The following is a 15,166-nucleotide window of genomic DNA, read 5'->3' as shown; positions in this document are numbered from 1 at the left end:
AAGAGATGATAGATAGAAAATAGCCGTCTTCTTTTTCTAGAAAAGTAATGCATTAGTTTAATGCATTAATGCATTAACTAGCAGAAGCCTAGTTAAGAAGGTAAAATCAAGATCATACAGGGTCCACTGTAATAAAGAAGCAGCACTAACTGCTGTTTGTCTTTCCAAGTTCTTTACTTAGATTTGATTTGTGCTCTTTGATGTACATACCTATCCCCCACAGAAGTCAACATGCGGGTGTCTGCTCACAGCAGTGATCAGGCTTTATATTTAGTGTGGTTTGGGTGGTTCTGAGAACCATGAACACAGACTCATGCTCCTAAGTCACTAATTCATGTATGTCCTTTTTCAATGCAAATTTCAATTCATGTATGTCCTTTTTGAATAATCAAAAGATTATACAAGGTTGAAAGATTAGTAATTACACAGAAGCCTTTAACTTGATTTCTCACATGTCTTCTAGAAATGATCACTGTTGCTGGGGAAGGCTTTGACCCAGTGCTTCTAACTTACCATTTCTCCCTTGAAAATAAACCTAGTTGATGCTGTGGCCATAGTTCAACAAAACAACAGTATCCAGAATTTCAAGGTGTCTTTGGGGTGTTCTGACAATAAAGAACACTGTATGTTATGATTATCTAAAAGCCATAGTAAGTGTTACTGGTTTTAGTTAGGCTGTGTGTTAATCAGTCCCTTAGAGACTCTGGATCTATTACGCTATCCCAATCTATTATGCTGTTGTGACAACTGAAATTCAATCACATGTTCAAGCACTTCAAACCCAATGTACACGTTGGTCATGTAGGGAAATGAATGATTAAGAATGGAGCATGGGTGCATACAACTTTTTACTCTAAAAAGCTAAGCCAGTTCATCAGTGATGAGAGACTATTTGTACCAAACTTTTCCCTCTGTTGCTTTATCCAAGATGACTTTGGCAGTATCAGTCCTGATCTTGGGCAGCCGATACCCAGAGCAAGTAATGGCTGTGGTTCACATCTCTTATAGGCAGCCTCGCCACGCCACACGCCTGGTACCACAGCTCCTTTCAGCATCGGTGGAACATACCCATTTGCCAGTGCAACGTTGCATCCACTTGGCAGATACGCAACCTCGTACTTGAAACGACGTGCCTTCTCCCCCACTGCAAATTCGCTTCACGCATTTCACAAAGGCCCTACAGCCACCCGTGTCACTGAAACGGATGGCGACAGGTACATGTCTTTCCTCATCAGTGGCAGACGCGTGGTATCGCGCCCTTGCTCTAGCACGAGGCCTCACACTACGCCTCAGGCGCGCAGTACCTCCTCTTCTCCGATTTTATTGCCGGCGAGGGTGCTGCGCGGACAGGCCCAGCCCGGGCGGGGGGCGGATCCCCTCACTGGGAGGGCTACCGACATCCCTCTCCCGCAACCTCCCGCGCCTCCAGCAGCGCGGCCGCGGGGCGGGAAGCGAAGGCACGGGAAAAGGACGCAAACAGCAGAGAGAAACGTCCCCGCCGGGCGGCCGCCGCCCCGCCCCGCCCCGCCCCGCCTCGCCCCGCCAGCGAGGCCGCAGGACGCCGCGCACAGGGCGCCCCGCGCACCAAAGGAAACGAACCTCCCACCGCCGCAGCCCTGCGCGCGGTCACAGTCTCGCCACCATCTTAAATACGGGCAGGAGAAGCCCCGATGCCCTCCGTAGGGAAACAATGAGAGCGACACCCCAACCCTTCAAGAGTGGCGGAGGAGAGAGTACTAAAGAGGCGGGATGACCGCACCAGGAACAGTCAGCACCTGCAGAAGACCTAAAGTCACATTTAAAAAAACTAGAACAAACCAAAACCCTCCCCAAACTCTCTACCCCGGACAGGGGAAAGGGTCGGCGTGCCCGCACTTAAAATGGCACCTACTTCCGCCCTCGCGTGGTGACCCCACCCCCTCAGGAAGGGGGCGGGGCGGTAGCAGGTACGCGCCTCCGAGTGCGTGTGCGCGCGCGAGGCCGTGGAATGTCCCTGTGGGCGCGCGCGCGGCGCCGGCCAAGCACCCCTCCTCCCTCGCTCGGCCGCCCGTGACACACGCGTCAGGAGACGCAGCGCGCTGCGGAGTGCCCGCCCCCCCCGGCCCTGCTCCCTCCCCCGCCCCTCCCCGAGCTCCTCCGCGCGCGCGCCGCGGCCCGGCCGGAGACACGGCCGACCCGCACCGGCTGCGGCAGCGCGATGACGGCGCGGCGGGAGGCGGCGGCGGCGCCCGGCTGCCCCGGCTCCCCCGGCTCCCCCTTCCCTCGCGCCGGCAGCTGGGCGGCTGTCTGGCGGGGCGCGGCGCTGCGCTTCGCCCTGGCGGTGCTCCTCCACACGGCCCGGGCCGAGAAGGAAGGTGAGACACAGATTTCCCTTCCTTTCTTGTCCTCCCCCCCCTCCCCTTCCTCCAGCGGCGGCTGCGGGGCCGGCGGCGGCCGCGGCCCGCGCGCTCCCCGGCGGTGGTTGCGGCGGGGTGGGAGGGGTGGGGGTCGGGGCGGCGCGGGCGCGTGTCGGGGGGCGACTGATGAGGTCCCGGCCTCGCCGCCCCGTCCCCCTCGGCGGGGCCGCCGGGTCCCGCTGCCCGCCGTGCGGCTGCCGCGCGGGGAGTCGCTGCCGCTGTCGTCGCCGGCCCGTCCCTCCCCCGCCCCCCCGCCGCGGCTGCCGGGGTGCGCCGGCGGGTCTGCGGGTCTGCGTGTGTGTGTGTGGTGGTGGTGGGGAGTCGCTGACGTTGGGGCGAACCCGGTGGGGTTTCTCCTCCCTGACAGCGGCGGGGATGGAGCTGGGGCTGCAGCTGCCCTTTAAAAAGGAGAGAGGGAGGGAAAAAAAGGAAAAAAAAAAAAGGCTTTCTCGCGTTGAGCTGGTTGCCCTGCGGCAGGCTTCCAGCAGGAGACCGAGCCAAGCCAAACAGACGGGCAAACCTGCCTGAGAAAGGGCAAAAATGCACGCTCGGAAGTGACAGCGAGACCCCCTTCGCCTCCTCGAACTTTTGACAGGTGTCTGACGCCTTCGCGAGGTCGATGGCGTTTTCTCCAAACTTTAGTGAAAGTCAGACGGGGACTCTTTAACGTCGGGTGTCTTTGATTTTGGCACATTGTCTTTTCATTGTGGTTTAACAAGGGAAAAATGCCCCAAGCGAAACACCTAAGCATATTCTGCAGCATTGCTGAGAACAGCTTTCAAGCATTTCCAAGGTGCAGACTCATGGTCTACTTAAAAGTGTGGCTGTGTGGCAGTGTTAAAAAGCAGCAGATAAAGGTAATGTATTACAGAAGCAGGTGAAACAGATTTACTTTGGCTGACGCGAGAATTTACTTTTCAAGCAAGTTGCTTGCACTGGAAGAGGGTATATTGAGGGAGATGGAAATGTATCAGGCCAGATGAGGTCTGAGAGGATGAAACAGAATAAGAACAAAAAAGAATAAGAAGGGCATGGAATAGGAGTTTAGCAAGGAGGCTGTAGTCATGTCTCTAGACCAGACTTGAGGGAAGAAATGCGTCCTAATAATGCATGTATCAGAATAGCTGTAGATATGCCTTTAATTTTCTAATGAAGAGCTCAATTTGAGTAATTTCCTAGTAGCTTGTTTTTTACAAATATGATGATGTTGATATTAAGGTGTTAATAAAAACCAATCAATTTTGAGTCACAGCCACTCTTGTTCACTTGGCTTTGTGTTCAGAGAATTTAACATTTAGAAAACAGTGTGAAGAAGATACAGTATCCTCAGAGTGATGAAATTTTGTAAGTCAGTTCAGTCTGTAGTGTCTTGAGTTACTAGAAGAGTTCAAATGCTTCAGAAATACCTATTTTTAACTCTGAATTTGATTGCAGTCCTTTACAGGTAATAGCTTATATGAGTTTATAAGCTTTATCAGAGATGCCGTATACCAGTATGATGGTATTGATTCACACCCTGAAAGTTGTGACAGCTGGGGCCATGGTCTGGCTTTGTTCATTTTGAAGGAGATACTGTTTTTTCTCTGTGGACTTCCTTAGCATTCCTAGATAAACAAAGGCAGGTTTAGATTCACAGAGTTTGAACGGATATGATTGAAGTCCTTCAAGAAAATGGAATAGTTTGTACTGATACCATTTCCTTCTATTGATGCAGTCTATTACTTAAAACTTATCCCAGCAACACTTCTGTCATTTTCAAAAAGTGAATTTGATTCTTATCCAGAAGACAAGATTTTTTTCAGTCTTTTCTGATTTCTGATACTTATTTTTCTTCCCAAGATTTCTGATGCCTGAGTGTAGTCTATGAGTAGTGCATTTAAGCTTACTCATGAGTCTTGGTTTGGTGGTTTTTTTGTTGTTTTGTTTTTTTTTTTAATTAATCTTTTATGGATTACTTAGAAGAATTTGTTGATGATCTGCATTTGTGGATCCCACACTGAAAACTGTTGTCTTGGAGTCTTCCTTCTTCTGAGTGCGATGCCTGTTTTGTAGCCCTGGATAAAAGAACAATGGAGTTTTAAAGCAAGACAAAGTTAGATAGTGACTTGTGAGATTCTGTCCCACTGATCTTAAACTACAATCTAAGTAAGTGCCAGTCTGCAAGGGGCAGTAACTGAGCATAGGTGAGGAAGGACCAGCTTGGACAGTGGGCCTTTAGGCCAAGGTGGGAGCTCAAAATGAAATGCTAGTTCAGAAGAAAGGAGGGAAGGATGTTTTGGGCTCTATTCTTCAGCGTCTTAGCTTCTGCCAGGTTGTGTCAAGTTAAACATAGTAAGACATAGTTTAAAAAAAAAATTCTGGAAGTAAGGAAATAGCTAGGAATATCGTTTCCATCCCCCAAATGTCAACATACATATGTTTCACTACAGCTGCAGGAAGGAAGCTGTGGAGAGGGATTAGAACTGAGGTTGTGCATTCTTGCTCCTGTGCTATTTCTACACTGCTCAGTCAAAACTGACTGTAGTAAGACACAGTGCACTATATATTCCAGAAAAGCTGCTACAGAAAAAAATTGGTAGAAGCAGGTACTCAGATAAACGGTAGGAGTGAGAGAAGAACAGATCAGAATATCACAAAATAAACTGAAAAATGAAGGTGGAGGACACTATTTTCATCTTAACTTGCATGTAGATGAGGAGAAACGGGGGGGGAAAGATGGAGCTGATGCACAGAAGGGTAACGCTGGCTTCAAGCTTGTATGGAGAAGGAGCACCAAGCAGTTCTTTATGGAGCTGTCACGAGTAGGAAGAGGATTGATGCTGGAGTATTCCAGATTGACATGACTGCTTCCGGTCCGCAATCCTAGTTAAAGAGTTTGAGGGTAAAAATGTAACATAAACAGCTTTGCCATTTGTCTAACAGCAAAAAGCAAAACTGAACTCCTTTGTGTATACAAGCTGTAAATCAAACTCATGGGGAACAGTGACATTGCTGTACACTCTCTCTGTGCTAGAGAAATAAAACTTGTGGAAAGTGACTGGTATCTGAACAAATATGAGAGCAGAGAAAACTGCATGGGGACCAGCCAAAAAAACTTAAACATCAATTTCAGACTAAACACTGATGTGCCCATGTGTTGCTGAGGAATGAGTAAGACTGAGAAGGTTGTAAAATTTTTTGTTTTTTTCACTTAGGAAATCAGTGAACCCATAGCAAAAGAATGACATGGCAGGAAAAAAATTCTGCATTCACTCTCAAAGAGCCTCTTGCCACTTAGGAGGGGCAAAAATAACTTAAGAGTTTCATTTGCTAATACATATGATTTTCAGGCTTTTTGTAGGCTCATCCTTTCGTAGTATAAATATCACATCCTGTATTGCCACATGGTTTGAGGACAACTTTCTGTTTATATATGAGTGTGTGCAGTTCTTGCTTTGGGTTTGTTTGTTTGTTTTGGGGTTTGTTTTTACTTTTTAGTTGTTTTTTTGGGGACACACACACAACAGCCTTCTGGTATTCAGGTTGAAGGAAGCCATAGCCATGCCATAAGCCTCATTCATGGTGAGTAGTTTTGAAGACAAATGTCTAACATCAGCATGATTTTTTACCTAAGAACTGTTTTGTGTTTGTTCCTTTATTTATATTAATTTATATTTATTTATATTTTTAAAAAAATCTTCATTTTATACAACAGCAAATTTTTTTTCTTTCAAATCACTTTTTATTTGGCCAGCTGGCTGGAAGCCTGTTGAGACTATTTTGATAGTTCTCTTACCTACCTATGTGCTCACAAGACTGGTGCAATTAGAGCAAGGTTGATATTTAGGCTAGGCTCAATCCCTAACTGTAACTTTTGAAGTTACATCTTAGTGCTGGATCTGGGAAAAATTTCTATTTAAACATCTAAGATTTGGTACCAGATAGGTCAATAAAAAGGCGGAATATTCTTTTTTTCTAAAGCTTCACGTATTCTCTACTAACATCCTAGAAAATAAGATGGTTACTGAGTATAAATGATAGCTGAAATAATCATGGAAGAGGTAAAGGAAAGTGCTGTCATTGGAACAGTGCATGGGGATGCTGGCGTTCTGATTCCGTTTTTGTCATTCTGTCTAATCTCAGGCAAGTAGCTTTTCTTTTTTGCTTTTTACCTATATCTAAAATGGCAGTCCAGGGTACTTCATATGGGTACTGAAAGTAGACTAATGCTGGAAAGTGATGTGGGAGAAAGTTTATATGTTTAAAACAGCATTATAAAAAAACCTCTTCACATACACCTCTTGTTTGTCATATCCCGCAGTCAGAACTAATATAAAGCATGCTATCATTTATTTTAATGCTAATGTTTTGACCCTGACTTAAATCAAAATGTGATCCAGAAAGAATGACCTCAATCAAACTGAAAACACTCTAGCAGCTGAAGTAGCACATCAAAATCATGAGCAGTGTGAGGAACACATGGTGAATAAAAATTGACCATGCTGTCTCACTGTGTTTTTGAAACTTAAGTGTGGGAGAGCTGATGAGGTTTGCACTATGTCTTTGCTCTCGTGAATGATAAATATTAACCATGTGCTTGGATTGAAAGGTCTCCTACTTGTCTGCAGAGTCTGTGGGCTAAATTAAATATAAGGAAAAATTGTAATGCAATGGGCAGGAAGTTGAGACCCCACGTTCTCTATGACCTATGTCATCTCAAAATGGTTGCTATTCCCTCCTCTGCATCTCTTTCTCCCTCACCAGTGTCCAGTTATATTGCATGTGTGAGGCAGACTGAGATACCCTCACCTGTAGAGGCCGAATTGAAGGATAGTGTGCTGCAATACAGGGCCTTGGCTGTAAACTCTCGAAGGAGCTTGCTATGTATTTGTATAGTGCCTAGCATGATGAAGCCCCTCCAAAGTTTGCAGAAGTCTATAGGCATTACTTTATTTAAAGCTTTCAGCTGTGATTTTTGTGATTGATTGCCAGTATTGCAATATGGGTTACTTTGGGTCATTTGGATACATTTATGCATGTTAAAATTTCAGCTGTTTGCAGTAAAGCTTGGACGTTTGCTGTGTGTCACTTTATTTCAAAATCTACCCAATTTTGCTCTGCTTAAAGCCATACATGTTATGCTTCCATGGTGTGATTTACTAAGTTTACAAGTATAAAGAATCTTTCAAACTGTAAACTCGGTAAATGAGCTGGGAGTTTGACAGTGAATGGCGGACGTTGTGGTTCATGCATAACCAGCAGTAAAAGTTGTGTGACTGAAGCACAGGCTAGAACCAGTTTGGTTTGTTCCTGTGTTTGTGGGTTCAGCAAGAATAAAAGTCAACAAAGATCCGTTTTATTTCTCTTGCTAGTAACTGCTATCCAGTGTGGTGTCTCTGACTTTGTCAGTCTACGGCATGAACTTACCTCGGTTTAAGAGGAGCTTCGAGAAGGTGTCTTTTTTCTTTAAGAGACAGCATTTGAAGTAAATCCGTACTCTTCATGGTAATAAGTGGGGATACTCAAAGCTAGACTGGGTAATACCTTGAGCAGCCTGCTCTAACTGGACCCGCTCTGAGCAGGCGGCTAGGCTGGAGGCCTCTGGTGTCACTTCCAGCCTGTGTTATTCTGTGGTTCCGAAAGGTGAGTGTGCTGGGTGCTTGTTATGGAAGCAACTGATTCTATCCATTCACTTACGGTAGTTGCCAAATTAGAGTTTAAGCTACAGTTATCTTAAAAATCCTTTCTGTTTTTTCTAAAAAATTGTGTTAGTATTTCAGCATTTTTAATTATTAATACCCAGATAGAGGATGGAGAATTTCTTCTTGCATAGGAAGTATATCAGTGCATTGCTGAAACAGCCTTTATTTTGTGATTGACTTGTTTGACATTAGTAATCCAGCTCGTTAATTTGGAAATAGGAACATAAGTTCAACTTAGTTTGCTCACTGTCACCAACCTTTCTTGTAGGGAGGAATTGTTACTAAATAGTGCAGATATGGAGGCAGTAATTCTTGCCACCAGCTTACCTTTTTCCATTTTGTAAAGCTTGTAAACTGGAAATGTAGATGCCTGATTTAGGAAACCAAAGGAACCAATGACCATGAGAGTGAAAGGGGAGGTACTTATCTTTCTAGTCATAAATACAGGCAAAGAATAATCCTGCATCAGGTATGGGTTTGTTAGAGGCAGCTGATAAAATTTTGACGTGTGATGCAGAAATGTGGGATATCTCTGTTTTCTGAACTGTCTACGTGGAATAATTACTGACTATAGCAAGGATGTGATGCAGCATCTGCATTTAATGCTTTTTAAAATATGTATTTAACATTTTCTGATAGGCAGGCTTGGATAACTTGTGCTCTCTGGAATATTAAAGGAACTGAATCAGGAGTGTGTGCACTCATGGCGCGCTCTCTCTGTTTTTAAAAACAACCTTGGATGTAACGGGGAAATAGCAAAGAGCTGAAGGATTGTAATGTAATTCCATTTTCTGAAAAGGAGAAAGTAAATTGTAGAATTTTACACTAGTTTGAGATTTTCCTGCTTACACTTACTAGATCCGTCTTCTCACTAAGACTGTCATAGAAACATTTTTAATACTTCCTACTGCCTGGCATGCATAGCGGTAGAGAACCATTTGAGAACAGCTGGAGTTTTACTGTAGTTATTGAACTGGTTTTAAGGGTACCTAAATGAAATTTAATGGAAGGAGGTGTGCAGGAAATGAAACTGTGTACCTAACGGCTTCTTCTGTCTATGTATTAAATTACAAAATGTTATTTAATGGAACTGTTTAGTTGATTCTAGTACAACATGCTTAGGTTTTTAAAGTTATTTGTCCGATGTATCCATTAACTATTCTTCAAAAAGCAATATGTCTTAAAAATGATGCCTTAAGGCTTATCTGAGGTTTTTTTCAGTTGAACATCTAGATCTATGTTGCACTGTACAGATTTTGTGTAATAGAATGTGCACAGACTTTTTGAAGTTACTTAAACTTAAAAAAATGCCAAACGATGCTGGTTATAGGGTTTTTTAAAAGTTATTTAAGTCCAGAAGTACAGCTAATAGTGGTATTAAAGAGATTAAACCACCATTTGAGTGAGTGATGATAGAATAGGAGACAAAGTTGTAGACAAGCATGGTACTGATTTAAATAATTTGAAACACTTGTTTCCACTACCCATTGTTAATCAAATTGACTTTTTAGATCCATAGATGTGAAGTAGAATGGGGTCCTTGTAGAGGAGGGTGGTAGTGGAGAAAAAAATGGCTCAGAAAAGTTCTCAAAGAGGAGTTTTTTAAAGAGGGAATTTTAGCTTTTGAAAACGGATAGCTTTCTCATTTCCTTGCAGGTATACTCTGTTGGAAACATCTCCAGTTAGTTTCCTCGGTGTGAAATTGGATGGCTTCAGCATAGTTTGATGTGACTGGCTTATGAAATTTCTTTATTTTTGTAATGGATAAGCCGCAGACTGAAAATGTCTCACTCAGATTGAAGATGATGGAAGATACTGATCTTGAGATAGAGTAAAGAAATTAGCTATTTTTCATGGCATCTGCTTCCACTAGGGGATTTTTGGGTCCCCCATTTGAGATGTTGATATAGTATGTTAAGTGAATTTAAATACTGGTTATCTGAAGCTTGTAAATAAATATGGAATCATCTAGCAATACAGAAAAAGTCTTAATAAATCAGTGATTTACACCAACATACTGTACAAATATTTGCAGGTGGAATTTGTAGATAGTGATAAAAACTACCCAGGAAACTAGATAAACTGCAGTGTGTTTGGTTTTGGTTTATTTCCAGCAGTGGTTCATGCTCTACCTTGGAGGCTGGTTACAAGGAGTTCCTCCTGGCTCTATTCTGCGACCTGTCCTGCTTAGTATCTTTGACACTGATCTGGAGTTGGAGTGTACCAAATCTGGGGAGCAGTCAGTATGCTCAAGGGCAGGGCTGCATTTCAGAGAGATCTGAACAGGACAGAGCAATGAGCTGACAGGACCTTCATGAAATCCAAAAAGGACAAATGGAAAGTCCTTCATAGGGGACAGAATAATCACTTGCAGCGGTACAAGCTGGAAATGCTATACATGAGTCAGCAATGTACCCTGACAGCATACAGGAGTGTAGCCACTAGACTGAACAAAGTGATTATTCCTCTTTACTCAGCACTTAACAGACCACACCTAAACCACTGCATCCAGTTTTGCTCTCTACCGTCCTACTGGAAGGCTGCGAAGATGGTCGGTGGGCACGTGACGTATGAAGAGAGGCTGAGGGACCCAAAGCTGCATGGAGATGAGGCTTTGGTGGGACCTCGTGGCAGCCTGCCAATATCAAAGTAGAGGTTGTGAAGAAAGTGGAGCCAGACTCCTTAGAGAGATCCATGGCAGAAGCCTGAGAGATAATGGTCATAAAGTGAAACAGGGAAAGTTTGTTTTGTACCAGGAGGTGCTCGTCTGTGGTGATCCGAGTAAGAAAGGCACTCAGACACTGTAAAATATTGAGAATGCTATTTATTAGAGCTAACACTATAAAGAGAGAATAGTATGGATAATCTTACGTCTGTTCTGATGCTGGGAATCCTGAGTTCTGCAGCATCGAACAAGCCTTCAGTCCATGTGCAATGTACTGTGCAGACACCGTCCATAGAAAGGATTACCCCATGTTGGTCCTTCGAGGTATTGTTGGATTTCCTTACAAGAAAACAACTCTATTCAAAATTTCTACAGTCAAGCAGAAAGGATGCTCACATGAGAACTTCTAGCTGCCCTCTTAGATGGAGGCAAAGCCACCCAGGTGGCATAGTTGCTGGTACCAAGTGGGAGCTGCCTGCAGGCTCCTCTGTTACAGTGAGCTGGCTGAGCTCATCCTGCAGCCGGGGGGGTATATGCAGCACAGCATGGGCCTGAAAGCCAGCCTGTACATGCAGCCCAGCACAGGCATGGGCCTGCTCAGGTCAGCTCTTGCATGGATCACCGACTCCTTGATGTATGATGGTCTTCCAGTCAGGATCACTGCAATGTTCTGGCTTGCCATAATGAGACCATATTTCTGCATGAGGACAGTTAGGCAGTGAAACGGATTCCCTAGAGAGGTTGTGGAATCTCTGACTTTGGAAGTTTTCAAGGCCCAGCTAAACAAAAGCCTAAGCAACATTGTCCAAATTCAGCATTCACCTTGCTTCAGCAGAAGGTTGAGCTAGATGACATCTTAAAGTCCATTCCACCCTGAATTGCTCAGTCTCTGTGTTTTGGGTCTCCCTCGTGAATCTTAACAACTTGGTTGGAAGTTGCGGTAACTTTGTCGCGACTGATGGGAATGTGCATAAGATAAGAAAGTTCTGGGTTTCCACGTAACTCCGTGGTGAAAACAGTGCTATGGTAGTAGTAATTTAGATATAATTTAGATAGAAGCGGAGCTGTAATTGATTGCATCCAGGAAGTTTCATGTATTGCTGCATCACTAAAGAAATGTGAGCGTAGAATAAAAAAGAGATCGTGACGTCCATTCCTTGTTTCTGTAGTCATGCATCACATAGGCTTTATTTGTCCCCTAGTTTTCATTCTTTCTCTTGAAAAATTTGTTTCAACAGGAATATTTGTATCCCATCTTTCATGTGAAGGATAATATAGCCATTAGTTTCTATCTTTGCTAGCTGCTGGTAATATGACAGTAAATTGGATTGTGGTTGACATGTTAATATGCAAGATGTATTGAAGTAATACTTAACAATCTGTGCAACTCATATATCTGGGGAAATACTGAGAGATCTGGATATTGAATGTTGCCAGGTTTGGCTGTTCCGTTGTTGCAGCAGGGGACATGGAGTACTTGGTCCTCACTGGAAACCATTTCCTTCTCATATGTTTGCTTTGGTGTTCTGGACCTGTGTGTAACTTCAGTCTGTGGAGCCAGTAATGGGCAGTCCAGAGGTACCAGAAATTACCATTATCTACTGAGACCCTTGCCCCTAGCCGTCCTGCCACTTAATTCAGTGACAGAAAGCACTGAGACTACTCTTGCCCTCTAAGTTATTGCTCCTAAATATAAGAAGATAAGGAAGGTGTGAGTGTGGGGAACTTTCATATTATGATATAGCTGCCTTTATATTATCATATGAGGTGACCTGCTTAGTGGATGAGGGAGAGGCTGTGGATGTTTTCTACCTAGACTTTAGTAAAGCCTTTGACACTGTTTCCCACAGCATTCTCCTGGAGAAACTGGCTGCTCATGGCTTGGATGGGTGCACTCTTTGCTGGGTAAAAAACTGGCTGGATGGTTGGGCCCAGAGAGTTGTGGTGAATGGAGTTAAATCCAGTTGGTGGCCGGTCACAAGTGGTGTTCCCCACGGCTCAGTATTGGAGCCAGTTCTGTTTAATATCTTTATCAATGATCTTGATGAGGGGATCGAGTGCTCCCTCAGCAAGTTTGCAGATGACACCAAGTTGGGTGGGAGTGTTGATCTGCTCGAGGGTAGGAATGCTCTGCAGAGGGATCTGGACAGGCTGGATCGATGGGCCCAGGCCAATTGTATGAGGTTCAGCATGGGCGAAGTGCCGGGTCCTGCACTTGGGTCACAACAACCCCATGCAACGCTACAGGCTTGGGGACGAGTGGCTGGAAAGCTGCCCAGTGGAAAAGGACCTGGGGGTGTTGATTGACAGCTGGCTGAATATGAGCCAGCAGTGTGCCCAGGTGGCCAAGAAGGCCAATGGCATCCTGGCCTGTATCAGAAATAGTGTGGCCAGCAGGAGCAGGGAGGTGATCGTGCCCCTGTACTCGGCACTGGTGAGGCCGCACCTCGAGTACTGTGTTCAGTTTTGGGCCCCTCACTACAAGAAGGACATTGAGGTGCTGGAGCGTGTCCAACAAAGGGCAACGAAGCTGGTGAGGGGTCTGGAGCACAAGCCATGTGAGGAGCGGCTGAGGGAACTGGGGTTGTTCAGTCTGGAGAAGAGGAGGCTGAGGGGAGACCTCATCGCTCTCTACAGTTACCTGAAAGGGGGTTGCAGAGAGGTGGGTGTTGGTCTCTTCTCCAAAGTGACTAGTGACAGGACAAGAGGAAATGGCCTCAAGTTGTGCCAGGGGAGGTTTAGATTGGGTATTAGGAAAAATTTCCTTCGCTGAAAGTGTTGTCAAGCATTGGAAAGGGCTGCCCAGGGAGGTGGTTGAGTCCCCATCCCTGGAGGTATTTAAAGGATATGTAGATGTGGTGCTTAGGGACATAGTTCAGTGGTGGACTTGGCAGTGTTAGGTTAACAGTTGGACTTGATGATCTTAAAGGTCTTTTCCCACCTAAACGATTCTATGATTCTGTATACCTCATCAGTTGCCTTTCGTGTAGTTTAACTAGGTCATGATCTGCCCAAGTAGCTTTGATTAAACTGTGTCTTCCAAAATAATGAAAAGATGAATAAATTCCTTGGTTTTGGGGAAACCTGGTTATATGTGATGCTGAAGGAGTGTGATCATTTTCATTGACAGAAATAGAATCTTCACAGGTGAAATTACTCTGTCAATTAGTGCTACTGAATATCATTATCTGATGGAGAAAAGACTGAAACAAGCTTCCAGTTCATCAGGGAAAATTTGATCAGAGTTCCAGTACTTGATGAGTCCCATGAATTCTTCCTTTGATTAAATTAAATTTCTCTAGGGAAAAAGACACTAGAGTAAGGAACTCAGAAATTCAATAAAAAAATTATTTATTTGGCATGATTTAATTGTGCTTTAAAAGTACCTGTATTGGGGGAAAAAACATTTGAATGCTGAAGGGCCATTTAGTCTAGCAAAGGTGTGCATATTTAGATTGAAACTTGGTGCTAGGCATGTCAAAATAGAAATGAGGTATTTTTGAGTGAAGATAATTGACTGTCTTCTTAGTTAAGGGGTAGTTTAGTGATGTGGGGTAGTTGTAGTCTTTAAAGGAAAATCAGATGTCTCTTCAAAACATATTCTGTAACTAAGCCTAAAGGTTTGGAATTACTGGGTGTCAGTCTGTGTCATCATAGCAGTTTCTGAAAGAGTCTGACCAGAGGAGATTGTTTATTAACTTCTGGGGGAGGTAACTGCTTCCAAGGTATTTTGGGTAGGTGAATTGAATTTCTGCAGTTAAACATACTTAAGCATTTGATTTCCATATGCCTACTTGCACTTTTAATTTCTTATTAATGGTTTCAGATTTTTCCCCCAAATTGGAATTCTCCTCTTTTGTTTCATTCTTCTTGTCCTATATTTTATCTTCTTTCAAAACTTGCTGCAGTTGTTCTTCTCCACCCATTTCTTTTCTGGCTTTATCAGATACTGCAGCCAGCTTTTTCCTGCTGGTCTGTGGTCCCACATGGCAAGTCAACAGACTGCTTTGCTAAACAATCAATAGGTAGCATTAGTGCCACATCATTAACACTAGGGCTTTAACTTTAGGCTTTTCCTAGCTTTTCTTGACCTTCGATCGTTGTATTTATAGGCTTTGTTTGGTAGCTGATGAAGCATTGTCTTGCTGCTCTTTTACTTGTCCTCCAGGCTTAACAGCTTCTCCAGTGGACGTTTGAGTAACTGTTGCCTCATGAGCACAGAGAGGGTGGAGACACTGTGCTCCTCCCTCCCAATGATTCTTCTCTCCAGTTGTAATTTAGTCTTAGACAAGTTGCAAGTGTTATGCAGTAAAATCTAAGTTAATGTGTTGTCCAAGTTCCCTTGTTGTTCTATAAATTCATGCAGTTCCACCCTGGTAAGTGACTAAAAAAAAGGGGGGGGAGGATCAGAGCAGAGAGAAGAG

At 44.1% G+C, this 15,166-nt stretch overlaps 1 protein-coding gene across 1 annotated transcript in view; it reads left to right on the top strand.

Moving 5' to 3' along the window:
• The first annotated feature begins 2,197 nt into the window (after window positions 1–2,197).
• Window positions 2,198–15,166, top strand: part of TMEM131 (transmembrane protein 131) — a 103,793-nt gene continuing 90,824 nt past the window's right edge. Inside the window, 1 exon segment of the mRNA XM_059815445.1 lies at window positions 2,198–2,354. Within this exon segment, the coding sequence (XP_059671428.1) occupies window positions 2,198–2,354 (157 nt within the window).

This window comes from Gavia stellata, chromosome 1, assembly GCF_030936135.1.
Source record: "Gavia stellata isolate bGavSte3 chromosome 1, bGavSte3.hap2, whole genome shotgun sequence".
In the NCBI taxonomy this organism is placed as follows: Eukaryota; Metazoa; Chordata; class Aves; order Gaviiformes; family Gaviidae; genus Gavia; species Gavia stellata.
The sequence above is the reverse complement of the archived record's forward strand: the minus strand, read 5'-3'. Positions and strand labels throughout refer to the sequence as shown.